This window comes from Fulmarus glacialis, unplaced genomic scaffold (assembly GCF_000690835.1).
Source record: "Fulmarus glacialis isolate BGI_N327 unplaced genomic scaffold, ASM69083v1 scaffold43347, whole genome shotgun sequence".
Taxonomy (NCBI): Eukaryota; Metazoa; Chordata; class Aves; order Procellariiformes; family Procellariidae; genus Fulmarus; species Fulmarus glacialis.
The window spans coordinates 8931-36797 of NW_009222135.1; the positions used below are offsets into that span (position 1 = coordinate 8931).

Consider the following 27867-nt stretch of genomic DNA (forward strand, 5'->3'; position numbering starts at 1 on the left):
CCTCTGCTTTTATCTTACTGCAGCGTTCCGTAAAAAATTGCTAATGTGGAGCTTTATAAATAATCCTCTCTGCACTGTTGTAAGAGTAATTTAATGGACATTTCTGGGAGGACATGCTGATGGGAAGATATTTATAGGAAGTATCAAGGGGTGTCTGACAAACTGAGGTGCATGGTTTGGCTTTTAAGTCAGAGCTCAGAGCAGAGAGGATGGTGTTGATGTTGGTGAATATACAGTTTGCTGCTGTGCAGCGTGAGCACACTTTGTGCCTACTGTTCCCAGCCCACCCACCATGTTCTGAGAAGAGCTCAGCTCTTCAACTGTTGTAAACATTGCTCCAGCTGTGTGAAGCCAGTGGAGTGGCTACAGTAGTTGCTGGAAGGCCAACCAAGGCCAGCCTTAATTATGCAGATTTTTTAGAGAAAATAATTTAAATGTTCCCGACACTGAGCAAACAAAGATTTCCTCTTAACTCTGCTACAGCAGGAAGCCCTTTTCCTGAAGGACAAGGTTTTTTTCCTTTTGGAACAGCTTCTCTTCCTGAAAGCCCTCACTGAATCATCAGTCCTACCTGGCCGTGCCTCTGAATCCAGCCCCTTTTGCCAAGTATGTTGTTTCTTACAAAGGGAGATTTTTCCGTGCAAAATCCTGCAATACTTTTTAGACAAATAAGGCTGTAGACGGTTTTTTTTTTTTCTTCCCTTAATTTTTTTTGAGACATGCACTGTGGTAAATTTTGGGATACCAGGAATCTGTTCTATAAGATTTAACACTGCCTTTCATAAATACACCTTCATGTGTCCTTTTCTTCAGTTGTGTATTTGTTTTGTGGAAACAACCGGTTGTGTAATCCTATCTTTCAGGTAGTACCTTTTGTGGCAGGGGGAGACTGAAGGCTTTCTGAGCAGTTGTTTAGCATGGCTGGTGTTTGAGGCAATTGTTTCATGTGGTTTGGATGGTTCTGTACTGTTGTAGGAACAAGAGAGGGACACTGAATTGCTTATATATAAATTATTCATTACTTTTAAATTAATGAAACTGAGAAGAGAAGCATGTGTTAAAAATTTCTAGGGTTCATCAACCACCATCTGTTACTTAAGTGAATTTGATGTTGGGACATAAATAAGGTATTAGGTGAACCTGAGTATCTTTCAGTAACAGCAGAATTTTGGAGCTGAAAAGGAAGACTGTAAATATGAAATAATAGGAACAGAATGGAATGAGATAACACAAACAGCTCTAACCAAAGAGCTGGCAGGAGGCATTGCTGCCGTTGCAGATGTATGTTGCAGATAACATAAGCACTTGAATAGCACTATCCTGTCCCCCTCCCCACATACTTCTGCTTAACAGCTTACTTCCTTCATGAGTACAGTGAGAGCTGGGGACCTGTTGTGAGTGCATCATCTGAACCTGTCTAATCCTGGCTTTTGCATTCGGGTTCCTCACTAGGAGGATCTGTACCACTGGTCCTTCTCTTCTCCTCCCAAGTGGAATCTGATATGGATTCACTAAGTGGCATGGAGGGGGAAAGAAGCAATTATCCTTCCATTAGCACCTTAAATTTCTTCTGGTTTGGAACTAAGTGTATCTGGGAGTGGGGAGGGAAATCATTGATAAAGCTGTGGATGGTTAAAAGTTTGAGTTACAGGAAAGATCAGTGATGGAGCAACTAATGATCAATATGTGGTATGTTGACAAATACTGAGACTAAAAGGTGCATGTCATAACTGATAAGACCCTAAAATGCTTTTTATATGTGACCTGAAATGTGAACCAAAACATATATTGAGTTCTGGGAACTGGGGATCACAGTGCTTAACAGAGATTTTATGTTATCTCTGTGGGACATAGTGGAAAATAACTTGATGGAATTCAAATGATGATTGCTTAAGAACACATTGACCTTAGTGGCCTGCACAAACTCAGATAATTATGTAATACCTACTTGAAACTCATCTGTATTTCAGCTACCTATGATATTTCTTAATTTCTTGACTTCCTATGATTAATATTAAACACTTGCTGCATTCAAGCTGAGTGGAGGTTGTCTCCCTGGTGACTAATATGAGTTTTTTGCGTTTATTTGCAATATCTCATAATCGAAATTGTGGTCCAGCATGGCCAACAGTTACTGGAAGTTATTTTTGCCTCTCTGGCACATGTGCTGTTGGCTCTTCCCCGAGCTGTGCCTTTTGGATTGGGAACCCGCTCTGTTACTATTTCAACTGAGTGGGTGAAGTACTGGGTAGCTGGGTCACTTGCTAAAGTGTCCTGAAGTCTCAGCCTATGGATTCACCACGTGTTAGGATAAGGAATGCCTTGCTGTTACCCAGATCACTTCAACTACTGAGAGTTAAGTGTGATTTAGATTGTGAATACAGCGTTCAATCATAATGCTCAGAGCAAGCAGGTTTGTTGTTGTTTGGGGGTTATTTTTGTTTGTTTGTTTGTTTTAATAAAAGGCATATGTAGAAATAAATAATAAACAAACCCATGTTTAGTCTAGTTGTGTTTATACTATGTGAGAAAGCTTTCCTTTTGTGCAGTAAACAGCTTTGTTCTTTCCACTTCTGATAAGAGCTACTTAAGCCTTTGTGTCTACCACCTTTTTGGTGGGCCACCTTTAGCTTTTATAGCCATTATTCCCTTTCAAGTCTTCTAGAGGATTTATACCAGTTTAATCTCTCCTGCTGCCCCCCTTCTTCCAGATCCTATTCTTTTCTTGAGTAGGAGACTGTTGGGCCACCTTCTTAGTTAGAACAAAGGCTGTTTCCCTTCCATATGTATATAAATGTTTCCACATATTAAACATCAGTTCTTTTACTAAACTTAGTTTTTGCCTCAATGAGGTGTTAAATTCTCTCCTCTCCCTTTGATGGATATTGCCCCTTGCTGCAGAACACAGTTTCACTGAGGCCCTGTGTTCTGCGTCAGTCTGTACACTGAAAAACAGCACACTGTAGTTACATGTAGCCTATTACTGGCTCTTGGTAGAGAGCAGACACTACCCACTGCTCAGGGGTAGCTGATTTCCAACCTTTTCCTCTTTGTAGGCTTCCTAGCATTTTCTCCTTTTAAATGCAAGTCTCCACTGAACTCTTCTGCTTTGTTCTCCTCAGCCCTAGGATTAAGCATATGTGACTGCCATATTAGCAGTGGTACCAGAAATTCAGAGTTTGCTTTCAGCTGGAGACATTGTATCTTGGTTAGCTGTCATGCCATTAGCATCTTCTGGGAAAGGCTATTTTCTATCGCTGTTTTTGGTCAGAAAAAGGTATAAGATAGTCCAGTCCTCAGTTAATTAGAACTAGAAGCAGCAGTGGCTTCACTGGAGCTTGGTACAGAGGGACACTGTAGAGGTTGTGAACCTCCTGATTAGCTCTGTTTGGTTCAGTCAGGCGGGCCAAAGCTGTTTTCCTCAGTGACCTTTCTGCATGTAAGATTTCATCTGTTCCTGCTTGCTTATGTTTATTTTGTGGGAGTCTTACTGAGAATAAAGTGACTCAAAATACACAAATAGGGAGAAATAATTCAAAGTGCATGTGATCCTAATCCTCCCTCTCAGTTGCAAACAAAGCTGGTGTGCCATTAACTTCTCACTTTATGCCCAATGTCTGTGCCTTTGGGAAGCTCACAAAGTATAAGCTGCATTCAGGTGTGTGTTTTGTAAGCGCTCGCACCTCATTTGCTAGACAAAAGAGACTCCAGAGAAGTGTCCTGAAAACTCGGTAAAAAGATCAGTTGTGTCTAATTGTTTGTGAACTTTTTTCTTATCCCTGGCTTTTCTTGGGGGGAATTAGAACAGCAGGCATAAAGATGGGATCTCTACATTGATTAAATGCTGTAGCAACCCTGCCCCCAAGCTGCAGTTTGCCTTCTAATTAAAAAAAAAAAAAAATCCTAAAAATGTCAATATGCTGTTGAGAGTAGAAAACTTAATTGTGTCTGTCTGACTCGGTAGAGTGCCAGCAATACCAAATGAAGGTTTGAAGGTGCTTGCTTGTTTTAAACAAATTTGAGAGCTTGAGAAACGCTTCCAGAACAACTCAACAAGCAAGCTCAATATCTCAATAATGTGATTTTTTTTCTTCTTCTTTTTTAACATGACCACTGAACATTTTTTACATTGCATGGTATCCAGTTCTGATTCTGCTTGCTTGGGCCCATCTGCAGCAGATCTCTACTGTCTGCAAAGTGGCCTTCAGTGATGGATCAGCTACCCCAGTGTATTTTGGATGGAAGAAACACAATGTAGCTTGAAAACTATCTTACAAGCTGAGTGGAAAGATAGAATTTAATTGCCATTTTCATTTTTGCTACTTTGTTTATGAAAGACTTAGTCACTGTTTAAATATTTAATGTCACTCAGTACTGTACTGTATTTAGGCTGTGTTCTTCCAACCAAATGGGATTTTTTGTTACAATTGATAGAATTTCATTTTACGCAGCTAGTCCGATGTTTGAACTGCTAAGAGTTCATGTACTGTTGGAAAAAATCTTGAGCATAGTATAATATAAGTGCAAGTGATATGAAGTAATGAAGGCACAGTCCCTGTAGGGGGGATCCAGAACAGAGGGCAAAAATGGCACAGAAAAATTGAACAATAAACACTAGAACATGCCCTGCTTAGCCAGTGATATGTATAACTCTTGCTTATCTAAAGGGTGTTTTATACAGCTTAACTGCTATCTAAAAAGTATTGCTAAGAACTTTGCGAGAGACTTTTCTGCTTTCTGCTATGAAGTAGGAGTTGAGGTTAACCTTTTGTAGTAGCGGAAGACTGCAATTGGAGACAGACCTGTGCAGTAACCAAAATATTTTTTTCTTTTTTTGATTGTTTTGTATTCCTCTTTCTAGCTAAGGAAACCTTATTGGTCTCCAGTGTCATTTTAGTAGCTGGATTAGTTCCAAAGGGTTTAGGCTCAGACAATCAGCATTTTAGACTCTCAGTGAAACTCTGCTGACAGCCACAAAATGTATGTGTCTCTCTCTGTGTCTCCAAACCACGATGTCATTCAGCCCAGTATTTGGCCAGTGTTGGATTGCTTGTTTCCTTCATTGTTTGTGCAACTTTTCCATTATAATTTCTGTCAGTGGTGAGGTCAGATGGCAATGATGACATTCTTGGCATAGCTTCTTTTTTTCATATCCTTAGAAAAAATAATCCCATAGTAGCACTTAATTCAGTTTCAGTATTGCCTTATTTGTCCTATTGGCTCGATGACTTGTACTCCGCATCCAGCTACTGTGACTACAGCCAGGCAAATGTCACAGGGCGGTGTTCGCTGTTACTTGAATAAAGTTATCCTGGACCTCTCATATTCACTTTCTGTTGAAGATTTTATAAGCAAATTCTTATTCCTGGTAAGGGAAGAAGCGGTGGGAACATGGAATTGCACAAATGCATGTATCAGCAAAATAGTAAGCGTGCCAATTAGTGCAGCTAGAGACAGAAACAATTACTACAAGAACTTAAGACAATCACACAGCACAGACCTGAACAGCAACTGTTCTAAGTAACAGGCAGTTGTAAGGATTAATGTCTTATGAGCAAGCACACAGTGTACGGGTTGAATTAATGGCAGTTAAACTGGAAATCTGCACATCTGCTGTTTCTGATTTCTAAATGATTGCACCTTTATTATGATGCATTTCTTACAATGCCAGACCTTAAACTAAAACATAATTCATTAAATCAGAGAAAATGTGCTTTGGAGCAGGCTGTGCAGCAGCTTTGAAGGCACTTTTTCAAATGACAGAAGACTGGAAAAATGTGTTCTTGCATCATACTCACAGAATTTCCTACTTGAAAACAGTGACATACTGACTTCTAAAAGTTTTTCTTGTCCTTTTCCAACACATTGTAAGAAAGTCTTGGCTGGTGGACACACCAAGGAGTTCATGGATTATTTACAAACAGATCCTTTTATTGCAATGAGGAAAAATTTATCACGCATGTAAGAGAACTGGGAGAACCCGCAGCTATTCTGTGTTGTATATATTTCTTGCAGTGTTGCTGCTTGGCAGAGAGAATCCATCGCACCTTTTGTACCAAGCTGTATTAAATTTAGGAAGGCAACCTGATCTTTCATGCCTCGTCCTGAAAAAAATGCTCAATACCAGACTAAATCCCGAAAGCTGATGTTAGTGTTAAAGCCAGCGCTATGCTAGCTTTACTCTTGCTACTTGCAGAAGATCTAGTATGTTACGAAGTTTGGCTTAGGAAATTGCATGTTTGGTACTAGATGCTACAGTTGTTAAGGTGTAGAGGTGCTTATTGTTTTTTAAACTACCTGTTTTCTCAGAAACACTGGCCTTACCAGCTGACAAGATTTTCAACAGTCTGCTTCCTTGTCTTCTCCGCTTTTTATTAAAAGAAAGACCTTTCCAAGTCATCAGTCATTTCTCATTCCACTGACACAAGAACTTCTAAAAGTAGTTGCTCCTTTTTCCCTCCAACTTACTTCATGTGATGCCACTGATTATCCAACACTGCATTCCCAAGCAGTATTTTCATGAATGTCTGAGTCCTCGTTATGACACATTGATCAAATTATGACACATTGATCAAAAATTACACAAAAGAACAGACTGACAGTAGCTTTTATCATGTGCTAGAGGTCAGGTGGATAGGAAAGAGTATGAGTGCATGGGAGGATGGAACTGCATTGATACTAGAAACAAGAGCGGCGTCTGATTATTAAGACTGGTGGGAAAAAAACCCAAAAAGCAAACACCCAACAAACAGCATCCACGGTGCAAATACTCACTGACAATTATTTGCAATATGAACTATCAGAGAGTTATCTATTGGCATTGAACTTCTTGATGCAAGGGGCAGGACCTCTCTGATCAGAACTGCTCTTTATTATTTTCAGACTGTCTTGCCTATATCATTTTCAGGCCCTTTAGCCCATACTCCCCTCCCTCTGACCTAGAGAATCAGTCTGTCCAACCTTCAGGAATTTTCCATGCTGTACATCTTTTTGATTTCTTCCAGACCCAACTTTTTATACTTTCATTGGTTCCCTTTTATCTTTATGGATAGATAACACAGCTCCTACATGCAGAAGTGTTTATCATAAATATATTTTCCTTTTTTATTGGCTTTGTCACGATGAATCTTTCTGTAAGAAAAGTTGAATGGCAACATTGTCTTTTGAAATAAATCTGCAAGGGCTGAGGCCCTTGGGCATCAAATGGCTGATTTGAGAAAGATCTATATGTGTGTTTTCTCGATGTCACAAAAACTGCTTTTAACAATATTGGGTTTGTTAATTAATGATCTTGCACCAAAACATGGCCTGGCTGAAAAAACATACAGTGACTCTCTCAGATTTTTTTTTTTTTTTTTTTTTGGTTCTTTGCTTATTTGCTCACCCAATTTTATTATTTTCCTTTTAAATGCTTGCGTTTCATTATCACCATGTATATGCGATTGGGTTTCTGGGAGACGTTCCAAGTGTTTCTTTATGGAAGGTTTAACTCTTTCTGCAGTGTATTAAGAGGTCAGGACTAAATTATTAAATGTGCACAGAAGTTAACATAGCTTGCTAGCAGGCTAAGCTATGCACAGGCAGCTTGATGTGACTTCTGTCTGGCTTATTTAGGCATGAGCTATTGGAGTTTTCTTGTGCCTATGATTGTATGTATTTCTCTGATATACATCAATTGCACCAGCACTTAACTAGGTATTTTTATGAATAAAGGTGTCAAATGAGAAATGTCATAGAATGACTCTCTTTTTTGAGCGACAGCACTTGTAATAGGAGTAAGCACAGACTACACTCTTCCAGCTCTTACCAGCAGATGTCACAACAATGACAGTAAGGAACTGTCAGATATGTACTTTTTTTCTTTTTCCAGTTTCCAGACAATATTTAAAGATAATAAATAACAATAAACCAACAAAAACTCTAATTTGCAGAAGCAGCTCAGTGAACTTGTATAGCTTGACTTCTCTAGTAGATCTATCTTTTCTAAAACAAAATTCATAGTACATACAAGCCTTTGCAAAGCAAGTATCCTATTTTTATTGCTTCTTTAGTTTAAAGTCTCGTTAATTTTTTTCCTTCTGTTCTTTTACATGTAGCAGATGTTACAGGTAACAGAGGGAACAGTAGGTTATTGTAAAAATAATTCGTTTCTTAGAGAATGTCGGCAAATGACCAAGGCTTTTTGCGTGTTATGAATGACTGATAGACATTATCCTGTTTAGCAGGCAGAATAAAGTCCAGTGTCAACTTCCATTACCAGAGAAGTCTGTATGCAAAACTATGCATGAATTTAAATATATTAGAAATCCTTTTTCTTTTCCATGTTGGACTGAGTACATATGCTCTTAATGGCCTTTCACATACCTTAATACTTTAATTACTACAGCTGTGGCTAGTTCCCAAATATTCTTCTTGCAAATTAACTAAAGCCAAGGGGGGAAAAAAAAGGTGGGGGGACCATTTGGAAAAGATCTCAACGCTCACTTAATTCACTAGAGTGGAGTACGCATTGGATTCAAAGGACACAGTGGTATTGAGTTAGGGTGGGAGAGATGGCAGGGAGAGGGATGGAGGTCTGGAAATAAGCAGAGGGAAGCAGATAGCACAAGTATTGCTGTGGAATATTGTGAGGAAATACTAGCTACAATAAGAGAATTAAAAGGCCTTGATTTCTGCCAGCACTTCCTTTGGGTTTGGGTCCTAAGTGAACAGAAACTTCCCATTACTTTTCTAAAGGCACTGACTTTAACAGGACATTCCTTCCCTCTGCTTACCTGAAATAAAAAACAGTGTTTTGCAAGGTAGAAGTGACGTTTTCACAACGCCTGGAATAAAGTCTCCTCTCTGCAATACAGCAGATACGGGTGTCAGTGTGAACGAGCGCTCAGGGTTAGCCATGCTCAGATTTAAATGCCCTGGCGTGACTGCATATCCTCTCATCTCTCCTATCCTATCAATCTTAGTGAATCAGCCTCCAGCCTATTTGCATCTGAAAGGAGAATTGAATTGACAGTGAAGTATACGCAGTCAATCCATGGATTATTAATAGTGTTGGTATATGCTAATTATATACTGGGTAATCATACTAGAAAACATGTGGAACAGCTTTCAAACTCCTTGTGCTATTTTTAGTAAAACCCAGGTATAATTACTTTGCATTCAGTTACTGGCACTGTAGCTACCCCTTTCTGCTATATTTATAGATAAAAAACATTGGTGAAGGTAATTGGTCAGGACATGCACTCTAAATAAAGAGGCTAATCCTGAACTGGCCCATGTTCTCACCATGCAATACGAGTACGAGATCGCTGTTTGATCTCTGCTCCTTTTCTCTCTTGGGCATGTGTTTATTGCTAACCAAAGGCAAGAGCTTTTGCTTCAATGTTGAATTTGGAACACCTGCATACCTTAATACACCCAGGGATTCCACAGGTAAGTAAAAGACCCTGTAACAAAACTGCAAGGGAAATAAAAATCTTTCCAGTAGCACTAATACCGCTGAGATGTAGATTTTAAGGCCTGAATCTACTGTACCATTCCCAGAGGCATTTCCCTCAGTACTGCTTGATCAGCCAAGTTTTGGCAACTAATTTAGACTTTGTAGGAATTTTATGTCTATTTCTGAAACAGTTTAACTGCATCTTGCCTGTGATAATACCCTTTCAAGAATGGAAATTAGTATTTATGATGCGGTCCCTGAATAATAATTTCTGGAATAATTTCTCAAAATGATCTTGTGATCGTCCAATTGAAGCAATGATACTTGCAAATAGGAAATCACTAGTTACTGTGTAAACTGATACTCTGTCAGCACTGCTGATCATTCATTACATATGCACAGGCTCACTGTTACTGGCTCTAAGTTGAGCCCCAAACTCTTATCACATTGCTTCAAAATCACCACTCTTCTAGGGGGAATATTAAGTGCCCCTCATTTAATATGTCACAACTGAGCATAGCTGTTTACCACTGCATCGCAAATAGGGAGTTTCTTCCCACTCTGCATTTGGGTCTGCATTTTAAATAAATGACAACGCATTTGCATTCTTTTTATTTATTTGAACACTATGATTTAAGAGCCTAAATGCAAGTTTTTCCCTTTATTTCTGCAAGTAGCACTGCAATCATAACTTACAAAAATGTTTAAAATACAAAATGTACATGAAATTACAATACAAGGCTCTGTAAACATCTAGAACTTAATCTTTATTGTCCCACATTTTTAAATATAAAACTTCAATTTGAATGATTTCCGAACCTCAAGGAATGACATCCATTATGAGTATCAAAAATAGAGTTTCAAAGCTTTGTTTGTATCAGAACAAAACTGTCATGTTATTTTCATTCTTTGGTTTAAAAAGGATGGCAGTTCCCCTGATAACATGAAAGTTTAACTATAGAAATTCAGATTGCTAGTTTATGGTAATCTCAGAAATCACCCCCTTCTCCCCCCCCCCCCAATTAATATACTACCCCTTAATTTTTTGTTTTTAACATTGATCTTTGACCCTCCTTATAGAAAGGCTACCTCATCATTAAGGCTTTCCTTCAGGATAATCTAAATTATTAAAAAGTTTGGGAAACTCAGGGAGAAGAAAGGACTTAAGGGCAAGGAAGTGGATGCCAACAAAAGATCAACAGTTGCCGGGTTCTGTTGTTTAATTAAATTTGCATAGTCCAATAGAGATTGTGTGCTTTTTATATCACTAAAATTATACAAGATTAACAGTCTTTACCTACGTTATCACACAAGCTAAAATAAAATTAAGACCCTTGTACTGAAGCTTTTACAAGGCGAATACAAAACTGCTTTAGTATCCAAAGCTATATTTTTTTTTTATTTCATTTTTAAATAGGAAAGCGTCTCTATGTCTACAGGCATCAAGGTATTTAAAGGCATCAGAAAACTTAGTGCATAGCAACTCCGGATTGTTTGGGCTCCTATATTTTAGGTACAGTGTGAATTCCAGCTACTTGGAGAACTTGCAAGGAGAGTCTGTACCAGCAGGATAAAGGAGCATAAATCCCATACAGTATGAAAAGCTTTTAAGTTAGAATTCTCCTACAAACAATGGTTAATGCAAAAGACCCAATACATGAATGAAAACTGGAACATGCCTTGCCACCAGCACACGCTCTGAAGACAATTACATAGTTTACAGTGTGTTTTGTTTTGTTTTGTTTTTTTTAAATATGTTAAAAATGTAAGTAGATGTATTTCTGAGCATGTGAATCCTTTGCTAGGATCTTTAACGTAAATGAGTAGAGGACAGAGTAAAGCACCATCACTGAGGGACAATTACAATATCACACTTTTCAGATTACAGCCTTGCCATTTTTTTTCTGCAAATTTTAAGATTTGCACCATTGAACAATACATTCACAAAAAAGATGCTTAAGATTCCCAGCATGCACATAGTGGCCTTGCATTAAGTTGTTTGAAATAACTATGAAACATCAAGATAGTAGCTTAGGCTGCACTCTTAAAAGAAGTATATGATAAAGAGTTGTAATTTCACCTGCTTAAGGTACGGCCCTTTAAAAGTTCATGATTCAGCCATTACAAAAATGCGAGTGTAGCTACTTTAATGGTATTGCTTGGGTGCCGACTTAAATTTGGGTGTAATGTTTTGCCTGCAAAAGGCTCAATGGAAAGTCTTCCCCATGACTGCCAAAATGCAACATCAGTAGAATCTGTGTTTACTCTTAGAGGTATTGTAAGTCAGTAATGGTATCCACTTTAAGACCATTTTACTGTAATTTTCTACAGAAAGAGGCATGTGCTCCACATGTGTTAAACCACTAAAAATGTCTACAATTGTCCAAACAAGTTTCAATGCAAATACACTTTCTGTATTTCAAAATTTTTACTTTATTAGCTCTTAATTTTTGTTAGAGCATCATGGCTCACCCAAATGAGGAACTAAAACCAACATCTTAAATGTTTTGAGGTTCAGTGTATTTCTGATCTTACTTTGCTGTGATTGTTGTACCCTGTATTTTCCGTATCAGAAAGCTTTGTAAACGACAGTGTCTTCTGAGGGAGGGAAATGTTTGTGGCCTAAGCAGGCTGTTTCAGATCCTCTCCTAGGTTTCTAATCATAGATGCCTGAGATTTTTAATGACTGTGTAAACAGATGATTTCAAATGTATCAGATTATGTGGGTAAGGGAAATGCATCCTTTGAGCACAGCACAAAGTTTACTGCTTTAATGAATCTTGTTATTTCTTTGGTAGTTTCTGCTTCATACCTTTACAATTAAACATGGGCAAAGTATACTACCTAATCACTAATTCACAGTAAATTCCTTTTTAGCAAACTGACGTTTATAAACAGCTTAAATTTAAGGAACTGTAATTGTCATCTCTTGATTGGACTTCCAAGTGGCATGGTCAGGCATACAGCATATAAAAGATACAGATGTGATCAAATGATTTATTGCATGGAAAACTTGAATGCCACTGAATTGGTGATTTCAAAACCATATTCTGTAGGGATAACGGGAACACTTAGATCCTTAGCAAATATTAAAATTTCTCCTGTATCTAACATGGCTTTGATGTTGCTGTTCTTTAATCTAAAATCCTACTGCTCAAATTTGATTACAAATGTAACTTTCTAAGAAAAAGCTATTTCAAGAAGGAGCCTGTGCTAATAAAGAACAGGAAGATTATCCACAAAGTTATAAAAGTTAAATTTTGGAATGTCATTTCTATCCCAACACTTTCATGATGGAATGGTCTTTTTGCAGCCTATCAAGTAACATCTTCAGTTTATAAACAAGTGCAGATCTACATTTGGCTTTGCTTCCTATGAATCTAAGAAAGAAAAAACTACAGTATTTGTATACACAATGGCTTCCATGGCATTGGCTTCAGATGACAGGTATGATTTGCCACTGGAAGATCGTATTAAAAAAAAAAAATTAAACAATAGAAGCTTTAAAGGCTTTCCAAAATGACCAAAAGGTGTTACAAATCATCAGTTACAAACTATACTATCTCTAAGGGAAAGCAGCACACTGAAGATGTGTATTAAATCTTTTTCCACATTCAGTACTGTGAATATTATAAGAGCAAACTAACATCTCCACACATTTGAAGCACTTACAATATAAAAGTATTCTATTTAAATGCAAAAAGCAAAGCTTGTTTGTAACTTTAAAACAGTTAAAATATCTGGTGTAGGTTCTGTGTGTCCATTTTAAGAAGTCTCTTTACAGCATCTGAGGAACTATAATTAAAATGCTCTGTCTCTACATCAAAAATGTAACCCACTAAAAGGGCTTTGCAAGGATCCACTGTTCCAGTTCATAAAGGCCACAGAGTTGGAAGCACAGTAAGTCTAAAGAGGAAGAGAACGAAGAAATATTCAGAGAAACTGTTAAGTTTTCATGGATGTTTAGTTGCAAGCTTATCCGTTACTGGATTCCATCAGATATTCTTGTCTCCAGAGATCCAGGACATGTACGCGCAGACTGGCTGGCCACTGTTGTTCCATGTGACACTGAGATCTGTGACATATCTCTTCCTATGATCTCATTCACTACAAAAAAAAAAAATAAAAAGTGACTTTTTATGCTTTTCAAAAGGCAGAACTCATCAGTGTATCCCTTTTAAAAAGAAATATTCCACTGCTAAGCCTTGATGCAGTTAAGTAACAGAGGATGAATGAGGAACCTAACTTCAGTAACAGTTGAGCAAGGGGGGCGGAGGGCAAAGTCCTAGTTTCTCTTAATAGTACGCTTTGTACTTACCATAATCCATGTTAGAGAATCCCTAAAATTCTTGAAGTAAAAATAAGCACATACATATTCATGACAACCAGGTAACTGAAAGGCACAGCATAGGTCAGTTTAGTACAGATTTCGCCAAAGAACTCCTTCTGTTCAAGAGTGCTACAGGCACAACAAATAACTCCAATAACTCTTGGCTCTTTCAAGCTATTTACAGAACTTCCTCAGGACTTGGATTTGGGTTAATAGAATATTATTTTTAATACTATATACCTATTTAATCGGCCAATTTTCTGAATACTTGCATTTGTGAAACTGCAGTAACAAAATATTCCTTAGTTATCAATCAACTTTTCTGTAGTGAAGAATTAAGATTGACTAATATGCAGGTCACATCAATTTGTGTGTGTCTGTGTGCGCGTCAAATTCAGCAAAGATTAGTCAACTAGTACTATTTACAAGCGAGGGACACCACTGTAAATATGAAGAAGTAGCACTTAAGAGATCAAAAAATGACAATTTTGGAGTGTTACTCTAAAGCCTAGATAATTGATTGCAGTACAATTGAGTTTGGAAGATGACAAAAAAAGATTATTTTAATGGATAAGCGTAAATGCAGTGATATAAATGTCCATTTTACAAAATGGGTAACAGTAAGTTTAACTAAGAAAACTGAATAATATTCTAAGTGGAAATGAAAAAAATAACATTAAATAGTAACAACAAATTTTAAACAAATATTAGATGATAACCAAAATATAAATTATTATTTAATAGTTAGAAGACGCAGTCAATCATGTTGTTTCCCATGACTGAGTGGCAGTAAGTATACAGTATGTTATATTCAGCAAGATTTTGAATATGCTGAATTATCATAATAAAAGACAAGCGTCTGACATGAGTTTGTTTGGACTTTCTATAAACAGGCATTTAATGGGATCCTTCTGTCGAGTAAGGACCATTCCTAGTAAAAATAAGAACTTTCTGTTTTGCTAGTAAGCTGCTTCTATTAAAAATCTTCACAGATTTGGAAGCTAGGCTTTTGCTCTTTTGTTCTCCATTGGGTAACTTTACAGAACAATATTGATATACTTCGTGACCCTTCTTAATGCTTCCTTAATTTTCCATAGCAAGACTTAGCTTCCTACTAACCATTTCTGTCTGGTAGAAGCATAACAAAATCAAACTACAGGTGGTATAAATTGCTCTTTATGTTTATAGAGTGTTCAACAGCCTGAGCATTGCCCTTTGCTGCAGCAGTAGCTAAGTGGGTCTGAAAGACAATGTAGTAATATTGTGAATGCTCTGAAGTATGTCTAATGCATATAAAATCCAACTCTGAAAACAAGTTTTGTCTATATTCTTTTAGTTTATTCAGGAAAGCTTTAAAACCACCTTATGTCATATACCCATATGTAACCACGGAGGAGGAATTTGTTATCTGAAAGTCAATCAATGGCAATGGTATTTCTCCTGCATGAATGCAAGGACAGCTTGTTAAAAATACACATTATGGCAGCCCAAAGGTTAAAACAGTTCAGATGAGCTATGTAACAACCAATTCCCTCGAGCATTACAAGACTTGCAATTTATTGGGCTTCAAAAAAATCTTTCATTCAATGAACTTAACTGGCACTATGACACTTTAAATTGCGTGACTGCAGGTAGGATACTTTTTCAAGTATTTTTATTATGCCAACACTGCATAAGTAAACAGCTGTTAAAAAACAAGACTTTTTAAACAAAATTTAGATGTTCACTTACAAGAACTATGCTCCATCAGTTTCTGTCAGGGCACTCATTAGCTCGCTCTAACTACAGGACCTCTAACAGCTATTATCTACTGTATGCTACTGAACAGTTGCTTTGTGCAAATCAAACACTGCAGCTGTTCAGTACTACTAAAACTTTGATGAGCGGTACAATAAAAAGCAACATAGCTAAATACCTTTTATATTTTGAAATTATTAGACGGTTACTTCCTTTAAGTTTTGATAGATGATATGTACCTGTACTGGCAACATCAGAACAAACTGGTCTATACTGTTGCAAATGGTTTTGTAGTTCCCACAGGCAAAGGTGTTTAACTGAACAGAATGTAGCCATGTGGCATTAATTTTTCCTTAAATCACATTACACTGTTAATACAATAGCTGGTCATATGGTGTTTTATTTGCCAAAGTTCTGCATAATTCATTACATACAGTATTAAAAGTTACAGGTTAGTTTGTGTTGTGGTTTTTTTTTTTTTAAATAATCATCAATTTGTTTATAAGAACCTGTTCTATAGCTCAGTGCGATAGCTCTGTCATACCTTTCATTTTGCTGTTGGAGAACTTTTTTTGGCAACATTTTTAGCACATGGCCAATACAGATTTGTCTAGTTTATATGGATTTACATTAGAAACATCCACCAATTCTAAGGGAAATGCAGTGCCTTGCCTTCTTCCCAACCTAAAATTCTAGAGGAGTTCTTTTACTTGCCACAGTGATTTTGTTAGGATTGCTAATTTTTAAACCCAATCAGTATTCAAGTGAGCGTGGTGGGGTTTTTGTTTGTTTGTTTGTTTTGCTTAAATAAGAAGTATTTAAATCAGTGTTTCGTCAGAGCACCACACAGGCCTAAATAAAAGGCCAGAATCCTTTTTCTGCTGTGTCTGGCAAAGGTGTTTTTTCACTTTTTCACAGGCCATAGCCTCCTGACTAACACATCTTCCTATTTTATACTTTCCAAGAGTGCCCATTTCAGCTGTCTGGAGATCTGTAAGCAACAAATGGGTGGGGGAAGCCTGCAGACTCTGGAAGACTATACACTGATTTAGAGGATGTACAGATGATGGTAAAAATGCTTCCAAGAAAGCACAGCCTGCGCTCTAACCTTTTGCGGTGCAGTAGTCTGGCTGCGAGGTTGGAGACAACTGGGCAGGGCGGTACCGGGAGTGATGCGGTAACGGGCTAAGTGAGGCGTGGGCCGGCGGCCTGACTGGCTGCGCCCAGCAGGTGAGCGGTGGAAGGGATGAATGGGGACAGTGGGAGTACCGATCTAGCATGCAGGCTAGCAGATGGAGAAATGGGCATTTAAACCAGGAAAGCAGCTCTTCTACAGAAGGCTGGTCTTTTAAAGACTGAAAAAAATATTGTAAAGAAGTCATCATGAGTATTTACCAAAATTAGGCAGCCTGGAAGTCCTTTGGAACAGCTCACTGAAGAGATGTACAACTTAACTTTAAGGCAGCAAATAATGAGATGCCTGCATATATCTAAATTGGGAAGCATTTGGCTTTATATGAAGGTGGAGTGGTATAAATTGAAGAAGTTTAAAATGTAAATCGTGTAGTCGGTAAGAAGAGTTAAAATCCTGTGTGGAAACGTACAAGACTGAAGGTGAAATCATATGGCATTTTCCTTTTTGTATTAATTTGTGATGGAGAAAATCGTATTTGTTTAAAGACTAAAATAGAAATCCAAAGGTTAGTATTTGAATGCATGACACATTACCTTCCTCCACACAGGGTCAATCACAGAACATTTAGTGGTCTGTGATTAAAACTGAAAACTTAATTCATGAGCATAAACACAGGTTTTCTATAGTGTTGTCTAGCAAAATCCAAGTTCTTAGGTGACAAATTGGGAGAGGAAGTCAATTTCAACAGTCCTGAGAAAGGACAGAGCTCAGGCTATACTGATGATGCTTTACAAACAAAAGAAAACTTCTTTTCTCTACTTTCAGAAGAACACTTTATCCCACCTTTCCTATTTTCAATTATGGGGTGCATCGGTTATGCTGTCCTAGAAGTATAGCTAGAAAGATTTCATATGCCCTTTTGTTTAACCTTAAAAGCCATCCAGTTAGCAACTAGATACTGGGAAACCAAGATGCATCATTTTTTTAATACATGCACTTATTTTTTCATACAATTTCCTTTCTTCAGCAAAAATTTCTAGGGGAAGGCTGCACAGCTTGTTCAGGATTCAGTAATACGGATCTCGAGTATGTTGTTAAGGTTCTCTATGGTATGTCTGCCAGGTTCATTTGTGTTGTGTAGTTTATACTTCCGTTGCCTCTTTGAAGTGAGCCAATCTCTTGAGACTTAAGATGGAAGTGAACAGTTACATTATTAGGATCTTGACTCAGTCTACTACCTTCTTCCCCGCCCCCCCAAATCACTGCCTGTTTGGTATGTTTGGTGCCAGATGTTCTGACTGCTAATCCCAGTCCCTGGACCTCTACTGTCAAGAGACGAGGAACCAGAAATATTTTACATACTGAACTATTCAGAGATCTAGCTAATATTTAGTACTCATTTAGTACCTACTGATGACCTAAAATTGTTTTGGGTGATCTGCTGAGTCAACTGAGTGGATAACATCAAAAGTGTTATCAAATGTTTTATGTGCTAACAATCCAGGTTGCTACTCTTGAAATAATGACTGGATCAGATCAAAAGAGAGAGGGGTGGCACACACTGTATAGAAATGTGGCAGATTCCTCTACTACAAAAGTGATAACTGCATTTTGAAAACTTGCTTGTCAGATATGGCATGGATCAAAATGCAATACAGTGCTTTTTTTTTTTTTTTTTTTTAAATTAGGCTGTGAAATGGAAATGATTTTAACAACTTTCCTATGTCTATTTAATTGACCTCTTTGGCAGTTATCCCAGATTTCAGAATTTCAGCTGTTACTTTATTTGCAATAGTTTCACCTTTTTCTTCCCTAGTATTTATACATAGCCTAAGCTGGCTGGTAAATTTATACTAACAGTTAAAAATAGATTGTGCAGAGCAGAATTTAACATGGTGGAAAGAAAACCTTCTGCTACAGACAGATTAGATTTGACCCTGTCAATAGTGGTGATACCGTAGTATTCTATTGCAAAGATTTTTGTGGGGTTTTTTTTGTTTTGTTCTTCCCCCTCTGTGCTGCATTGAAAAAGCATGAACATGCTGTACTGAAAAAAGCACTGAAAGTCATCGGGAGGCTCAAGCCCCTATAACCTTTCAAAAAAATTACGCAGCATACCAGCATCAATACCAGCGGAATAGCGTAGAAGATAACTAGCTCTGACTTTTGGATCTGCTGTCAAGCTTGTAAAACAAGAGCAACGACATATTCTGTTTTACTGGGTTGTTCCCACTGTTTTGATTTCACATAGTGTTCTGTTTGCTTTTTTAAGTCCCTACTGACTGCACACATAAGAGACAGCCGAGCCACTGAGACTGACAGAAAACTGGGCCGCAGCTCCTTGGAGGCCTCCTCCCCCTGCTCTTATCTTTTAGGCTGAGGGCTTTGCCTCTTGGTCACTGAAGCCTTGCACTAGGACAGCTGATAAAGTTATTGCTCCAGCTGTTTGCTGCGTGAACAGCCAGACTGTTCACAAAGATCTCTTAAAACTGTTGCAATTCGTAATCCAGAGTTTTAAGATAAACTAAAATTAGGTTGAACAGCTCAGCCATTTGTGCAGTGAGTGATACATACAGCTAGGGGTAGTAACCTCATCAGCTGTTCCAATAGAGATGTGTCCTGTGAGCAGTACTGACCAACCTCGCCGGGGAAATTCTCACCTACAAAAAGTTATCTCTGTTAGCCGATTTGAACAGAACAAAGCTCTTGTGTTACAAAGCATGACAACATCACGAAAGCTGGTGTTTTTCATAGTAAGTTGCTGAGTGTTTTGGATAAATTTAAAAAAATTTACAAATTTAGAGTAACAAGCTCTTAAAAGAGGAACTGGTGCTTTGATATGTTTGTAGTATCTATGCTTTTTTCACACTGGTTTGTTTAATCAATTCTACGATGTCACCTTAATTTATTCTCTTAATGTGAGACCGATCCATAATTTGTCAGTCAACTTGTATATCTGTACCACCTTACTGAATATTTTATATTAGAATGAAAACAAGTTTAGATGTAGCATGATCTCCAAGATAGGTGTTTGAAGTTCTAACATCAGAAGTAAAGGCAGTATCTTTTTAAATCAAATGCCAACCAAAGACTAGCATGCTTCTAAATTGCTCTGTACTTAATTCCTCCTATCTCTGTGAATGCTAAGAGACAAATATTTTGTACTGGAGCACAAAGGAAAATATAAGCCATTCCTGAACCTAAAGGCCTTTCTGGGAATAGTGCAAGTGACCTCTTTTCCCTTGCTGGAAACTGATAATCTATAATCAGCAGCTATACTTTCTACAGGGCAAAAGAATCTCTCTAACAGGCAGTTATCAAGCATTTTAGGATTTTGCAGGTCAAAAAATACTGCCTGAAAACCTCCATGGAGAACTACAAGCAAACCAGTTCAGATTACAAACCATTAGGTATGTAATAGGCAATAGTAGAGACCTAGGGAAAACACATCGTGATGCTTCCCCAGGATGTTCTACCAGCCTCCAAGATGTGTTTGTCCTAGGGACTTCCCAAGCCAGAGACAGTATCTTTTGTGCTAAATGGTCCCATTTGGACTTTTTTCCCCGGGTCTTTAAGGTCTGTGCAAAATTCTGTCATCCGCAACACTCTGAGACAGTAGTGCCAAAGCTTAACTACGTAGAGCTGTAGTGATGCTTTTTATATGTGTTGAACTTGCTGTGTGATTACTTGGTGGACACTTTTATTATTTTCTCTCCCAAGAAGTATTTTCCATTACTTTTTCCGTGCCACCCATTCATTTATTATCCTTAGCATATTCTCCTCATTCATTTTTCCAGCTGGAGTGTCCTAGCTGATTCAACATAACTTCTGTTCCAAACCTTTGGTCATGCTAGCTGTCCTTAACCAAAACACCCCACAAAACAACACATACGCATCAAGTTCTTTTGTGACATCAGGGACAGGATGTGGGCACATAACAGATCTATATAGTAGTATTTGTTCATTCTCTGCTGGTTTCCTAAATATTCCTAGTATTTATTCACCCTTTTAAGACTACTTTTAACAGTACTGAGCAAGTTTTCATAGGATTGTCCATTTTAAATTCAAGACGGCTTTAAATGAGCATAGTTCAGAGAGCTTGTCACTGTACGTATGGAATTAGGGTGGGTTTTTCTTTCCCTTACCCTAATTTCCACTCTTTTTCTTTAATCACAAGGTCTTCCTGTAGCGGTGTCTAGACAGTTTTTGTTTTTCACTACTCTGAACAGCTGAGCAGCAGCAGTGTCACATTTACCAACTTCCAGTCCCCTGGCTCCAAATCAGATTTAAGCAAGAGGTTATACGTTACAGTTAATAGTTCAACTGTTGCTTACTCTTTCAGAGCTGTTGTCTGGCATGTCATCTAGTTGAGGTGAATTGTCACTGTTTATCTCTTCTGAAACCTTTTTACTGACACTTCAATTTGAGACAGATCCTGCAACATGTCCCTTTTTCAAAGGACTTTGGCATGATAATCTCTAGTTCCTCAATTGTGAGCATCAATGCAAAAAATTTTCTAAGTTCATTTATCTGATTTTAGCTGAATTCCTGATTTGTCATCTGTTGGCCAGGTTTCACATTTAACCTAGTAATTTTCATGTTCTTTTCTGTTTTCTGCATTTGGAAGCAGCTTGTAGTCTCTCTCACTGCAGAACAGTTGTACACTTAATTAGAACCTTCATAAATAGTTAGCAGACTGCTTGCAACCATTTTACCCTTTTGACCACCTCTTTTTTCTTAAGTTTTATTGTTTTCCTATAGTTCCCCTTTTGAAGTTTGTCACAGCGTGTAATACTGAAACTGCTACAAACCAAAGAAAGATTTTTTTAAAATTTTTCTATTTTTTGAAGCAGTTCCTGTACGCTCCTTTGGACCAAATAGAGAGATGTTACCCCTTGTGGGTTCTTCTCATGACTTAGTGCTCCATGAAGCAGTCATCACACTTACCCATGCTATAAAGGATGACTCAAGTATTCCATTAGTGTATTTCCTGCCTTTGCAGATTGTCTGATCTCCTGCAGCACACTATAGTTACGGTTGCTCTCCTGTTCAGCAGTGTAATTTACAAGCTATGCTCTTCCTAATTTAAGCCTGAAAGTTAAATCTTTAAGCACTCTGTACTACTAATTGTTACAGTTAGCTTGTCTGATTTGACACTAAGCATTCTTCAAGGCGCAGAACCATTTTACTAACTTTCCTGTGAAAACACCTCTTGCATTAGTACCACGCTATTTTTCTTACAGCAAATACCTAAAATACCCATTATTTTAATTTAAAAGCAGCACCATGTTTCTTAGTTGTATTCCTCAGATGCTAGCATCTGCGTGTAAGCATATTTCTCTCTGGGTCTGGTTTTCTGTTTGTGCGCCCTTTTTAAAAGGGACCTGTCGGCACACATTTCTTAATTCTAAGTTTGGGGTTTGCCAACCTGTGTGTCACTCTTTAGTTGATGATACTGGTATTTGGGGGTTATTTTATTATTAAATTGAGTTTTCATTTTTCAAGAATTCCTGCTCTTCAGCAATTATTCTGTACCTACCAGATTCTGAGTTGCACAGGATATAGTCTAGAACACAGAAATAATCTAAACCATAACTGGTATTGTATTAATCGATTTGCTGTTTCAAGATACAGAAATGTCAACTTTGTGTACAGAGTCCTTTCCCTAGTTTTGCCATTCTGAATAGTAGCTACTTACCTTACGAATAACACTTTGATATGTAAGGAAAGCAGAACTACGTCAGTTTTTTGAAAGATGGTAAAAGACCAACATCGTGATTTATTTCAGTTTCATGGGCAAACTTAAGATGAGTCTACATGCTAATTGTGTGAGAGTTTTATTAAGGCTACACACAGAGCTTGGTTACTTTACTGTTAACAATCCCAAGTCTACTGTATACTTACAGGTATTCCCCTTTAAAAATTTATAATGTGTTATATGTGTTTATACATATGTGTGTGTGTATATTTTAAAAAAAAGGGACAGTATAGTTCTTTGGCATTTTAGGCACGTTTGTAATAAAGTGGAAAACACTTAAGAAGAATGAGTATAAACACAAACACGACCAATATACCATCGTCAATTTCTAGTATTGTTACTATTTAAAAGTCACAGTGCATAATTATCTTGTTTGTATGTGAAATAAAGAACCTGAAAGCATCTTAAAATAAATCCAGACGATCTTTCCCAATTATAGTGCACATTCAACTAGAAATCTATTTATGAATCTGTATTCCTAATACTTAGATTGGTAGTGCATGCCACTATATTCCATCTATTTAAATTGACATTGCTTCATCTTTTTAAAAAAGGAGAAACGTTCTAAATTTCTCATAGTTAACTGATCCGGCCACTCTACAACCTTGCCCGTATTTGGCTTACGATTTTCATATCCCCTTCTGTTTACTAGATCCTACAGCACTCAGGAAGTTCTGTGGCAGCTACATATATATATTTAGTGGAGGTTTTTACTGAATGAGTGTACACCTGGTTCACAACTTCTGAACTTCCAACTATTTCAGAATACACAGGTGTCCAATTGTAGCAATACTTAAGTATTACATAGCGCTTTTCACCTGTAGATGTTAAGACTATTAAAACACTTTCCCCTTTCCTTCGTGCTCCAATTTCAAACATTGAAGCATTTCAGTAAGCAGACTCACCCTCTAGATTTTCCACATAGGAGTTGGACATGAGTGCTGAATGTTGAGTCCATTTCTCTGTTGAACCTGATGGCTGGTATTCCAGGTCAGAGATAAAACTGTCTGTGTCAGAGAAGAAGACAGACATAACTACTGACTGGACTAAACCAAGAAGTTACAGTTCACTCAACCAGGAAGTGATTTTCAATTTTCTTTTAATAGCACTAACTTTAAATACCCAGTTTCATTCACAACTACTACATATGTTGACATAAGTAACTACTTATAAATTATCAGAGTACCTATTAAAAACAGTATCACTTATCTTGTATATTTAGTTACTCTTCAGTTAGCAGCCAGAGCCATAAAGGTAATGGTTAATATTTTTGGATGTCTGCCTCGTTGTATCATCATGAATTTTATACTACATAAATTTCATTTTAGTATTTGTGTTAGTTCAGAACACTCCTCCTGCAATTTTCTCAATCTGCTTTACTTACTGTGGTCAAATTAAAAGTACTAATGCCCCTTGACAGCACCTCCACTGAACAAGGTAGGCAAAAGAGTACTAGTAAATAAACCCTTTATTTTTATTTTCCCTATCCTTTAAACAAAGGAAACTGTTGCTGTAAACAGCTGTTAGCTTCCCCTTTACTTGTCACACTATCTGAACGTTTTGCCCAAGGTACTGATCTGCAGTCAGGCCACAGTCAGTTTGACGTGTCGGAAAACCAGGTATTATCTTGGTATAGGCAGCTCTATCAGACCAAGGCAACATGAGAAACCAAGGAGGAAGCGGAGAACTGTATTCTACTGAACTGTTTTTCCTGGAGGAAAAATGAATGTAGAACAGTGTATTTATTACTTTAACCAACAAGTGCGTGTTTATGCAGTTGGGATTAGGGACTATGCAGAGCTTACAACAGTATACCGGGTTGGGTTTGGGTTTTTTTTCCCTGCCCCAGACAGAGCTGCAAGTTTAGTAAATTAGGCTTTAATACAATTAACAAAACTACTCTGGAAACTGGCTAATTTGTGCTGTCTGGATAGAGCCACACGTTTGCTTTGCCAGCATGATTTCAAAGCCCTGCTTAGGGATGACTCCTGGGAGAATGAAAGTGTCTATTCTTACTTCCTCTGGAAATTCAAGCAGTTCAAATTGCTGGCATTCAAATGGATGACTTCTTATGCTTAATTGTTTAAAGTGTAAAGTTACATGTATTTGAACAGGAAATGGAAAGCATTACCTGGGTTTCAATGAAAATGTCCACTGCCGTTTTGAAGGAAAGGAGTAGATGAAGGACAATTTCTTGTCAAATAATAGATGAAGAAAAGAACATTTTTCCCACCGGCTATGGTAGAACCAGCAAGAAAGTGACATTTAAATAAAGAGCTAATGAATCCAGGGAGATGGGCAGAAAACTACCTTGGGATGAAACAAATTAACTTTTACGGGCAATCCTCTTTAAAGCTCAGGCTTTCAAAGGACCAGACAACAAACACACTGACAAAAAGCCTCCAGAGAGAACAGTGGAGTTAATTAGCTCTTTTAAGCAACAGTCTCTGCACCGTATATGGATTATCTGTCCCTTTAGCAGAGAAATATGATTCTGAGCAATTTTTCTAATTAATTTCATACAGAGAGGGATTCTGAGGTTCTTGCATGTCCTAACAAAGCTGCTAACAGTATTGAGTTTTTACTTTTATAAATCCTTGACAAAATGTGTTACGTGTAGCACATGTAACATGTCGCCAGCCAGCACCTTCTGGAATGAAGCATGCACTTGCCTCGGGCACACAATATTTGTTGTTTGTGAAACGTGGTAAATAAAGCAACAGCCTTTTCAAGTGTATAATATAGGACAAAGGTTTTGTTCAACGCACACTGAAGTTAGATAGAACTTGAGGTACCAGATAAACACACAATAAAAATACCTTTCTACCTCATAATTTCATAAACATTTGAGAAAGGTTTTTACTTCCTTAAGCAATACTAGAATGTGTTTTGTACCCAAAGAATGTAAGGCTAAAATGAAAACTGTTAAATTAAATAGAAATCAAGAAAACTGACATCCTGTAGATCTGTTTAACTGATCAAAAATTCATACTTTTATGAACCACCTCTTTGTCTTGGCTCCTCCCTTAAATAAAGAAAGGTTAAGAAGAACCCTCAATTATCTGCACCAGATTTGGGTCAAAGCAGTAAGTCAACTTAAAATTAGAGTTCTAATATGGATACAGGCAGACCAAAAAACTACTGGAGTTACACCATTTGGGTTTCAGGATCTCTTCCTACAGGAGTCAAGCAACTTCATTTTTTGTAGCACTATCTGATTAAAAGTTTAGCCTGTGTATCCTTTACTGCTGCTGAACTGAAGTAGGATATGTGGGCGATCAGACTTAAACTAGAAGATGCACTGGTTTTAGAACAGTAGATCCCAAAAAACATTCTAGAATGCATGATTGTTTGCAGTGTCGCTAGAGTAAGAGGCACAGAGTGCGTTTTTTTAATACGCTTTGCAAAAATAAGTTTGATATAATTGTATGGCAGATCGTATTAACTGTTTAGGTTTGGTAGTATTGCTACATGCACCTAGGAATTCACGTATTTTAGAGGACAGATGAGTGAACTGCTGTATTTACAGATGTAACGAGGATCAGTAAACCTCAAAGAACATTACGGACAGACTGCAGCACACGCTTCCTTGGATATAGGCCTTCTTTTGTCAACTCCAGACAGAACTCTATCAGCTGCATTTATGTGAAGAATCCCTGCAGCTACATCACATTGGTTAGTGCAGTATATTTAGCCTGGTTTTGACTCCACATGTCCCGCAAGTAGTACAGTGTCAACTTTCCCTAAAAAAAAAAAAAAAAAAAAAAAAAAGCTGCCAGGCTATAATTAACCCTCAATCTTCTCTGCTGTGGAGCAGCCAGCTGATTCTGTTGGTTTGTGATCAAAACAATGGGAAACTATCCAGGACATGGTGGGTTGCCTTGCAAGTTACCATTTCAAGCCATAAGACAGGCTTACTTTTAGTAATTTCAGGTTCAATGCCAACTTTACTAAGAAGTACTTTTTTTTTAATTGATAAAATAAGGCTGTATGAAATGTTAGAAGGATTATAGTTTTCCTGTGCACATTATGTTTATAGCTATATAGACAGACTGAATGTGCCTGCAGAGTCACAGCACAAGCTCTGCAGTTTTTTAGTACAGTAACAAATATCCCTGTTCATGTCATGGTTATGATGTCACGCTCCGCATTTACGTATCATAGTGAAACCAACTCATTTAAGTCATACGTTTACCCCCTTCTCTCACGCAAGAAGACAGATGAGTCTAACATAGTAAGCATTAAGCGTGAACGTTGGAGCTTGAGGACACATGCTGCGCAGTGGAAAGCAGTGCGAAAGTGTCTAAGCGTATTTTTGCCAGTGTCGCAAGGGAATGCCTAGCTCCTTCTAGTTCTGCTGCTATCGCCAGCGTCTGCAGCATGATGTAGACATGCCACTTGCATTCACAGAATCAGTTCTCTTCTCATAACCTCTTCTAATTCTTAAACGGGAATCTTTTTGTGGTGGTGCAACTAGCTGAGCTTGCTTTGAATTAGTTACAAGGTGTTCTGTGGCTCTGAGGCAAATAGGAAGTTTCATATATTAGCTGGTCATAGATACCTGAGGATTTATCTGAAGTTCTTTACAAATCAGCAGTCTATAACTGGCCTTCTCAGTAGATGCCTGGCTGGCACAGATTTTATGAACAGAGTGAATGAATCCACTAGAAGATACGGTCATAGCATCCTTTAACTGTTGACAACCCCAGATAGAGAACATTCTCTTCACCTTTCCTCACTGTTCCAACCTTTTCCTTTTAATCTACTGCTCAGTCTGGATCTTTCTCTATTTCATTCATAACACTCATTTCTAAAAGTAGAGTCCCGTTCTCTTCCAGTACATTTCAGGTTCTGCCTTACCACCTTACTCAACCTCAATATTTCACTGCAGGAGCCCATAAGCTTATGAGAAGAACTAGAATTGTAAGCTGCTTTTTATTGCTATCTCCATACTGCTTGACAACATATATTTAATATACAGAAAACTGAGAAAGGAGGAGTTTGAACACAACCTTACTAAACAATTTATACTAGTATACTTTTCGGAACGCCTTTTATCAACAGAATATTCTGAGAGTTCCATGTACAGTGTAGGCTAAAGTTCTCGTCACATAAATCCATGTCGGGCATGCTGCAAGATGCAACATTTTGTTCTGTGCTCAGGAGACAGTAAAAAAACCCCTTGAGTTTGAGATGTACATCTCAAGAACATCTCAAGTTTGAGTTGTACCGGCAAGAAGACAGGCTTTTGAGCTGCTCTCCTCCATACTAAGCTAGACTCTGGCATTCAGTATTTTTTGTTTCTGTAGACCTTCAATGCTCTGTTTGGCAGGATGTTGCCTTAATTAAGAATCACTTGTTAATGCATAAGTTTTAAATATAGAGAGAAATACAAAGCACAGTCATTCTTCAATACTTTCTTATTAGTTATTACTGTGATTCTCCAGAAGTTAAGCTGAAAGTAAAAA

General features: G+C 37.7%; 1 protein-coding gene across 1 annotated transcript in view; it reads right to left on the bottom strand.

The window, feature by feature from the left end:
- Positions 1–13421: 13421 nt before the first annotated feature.
- The window catches only part of NFATC3 (nuclear factor of activated T-cells, cytoplasmic, calcineurin-dependent 3), a gene marked incomplete at its 5' end in the record, with an annotated part of 55599 nt that continues 41153 nt past the window's right edge, over positions 13422–27867 (bottom strand). Inside the window, one exon of the mRNA XM_009581357.1 lies at positions 13422–13546. Within this exon, the coding sequence (XP_009579652.1) occupies positions 13422–13546 (125 nt within the window). The remainder of the gene's footprint in view (positions 13547–27867) is intronic.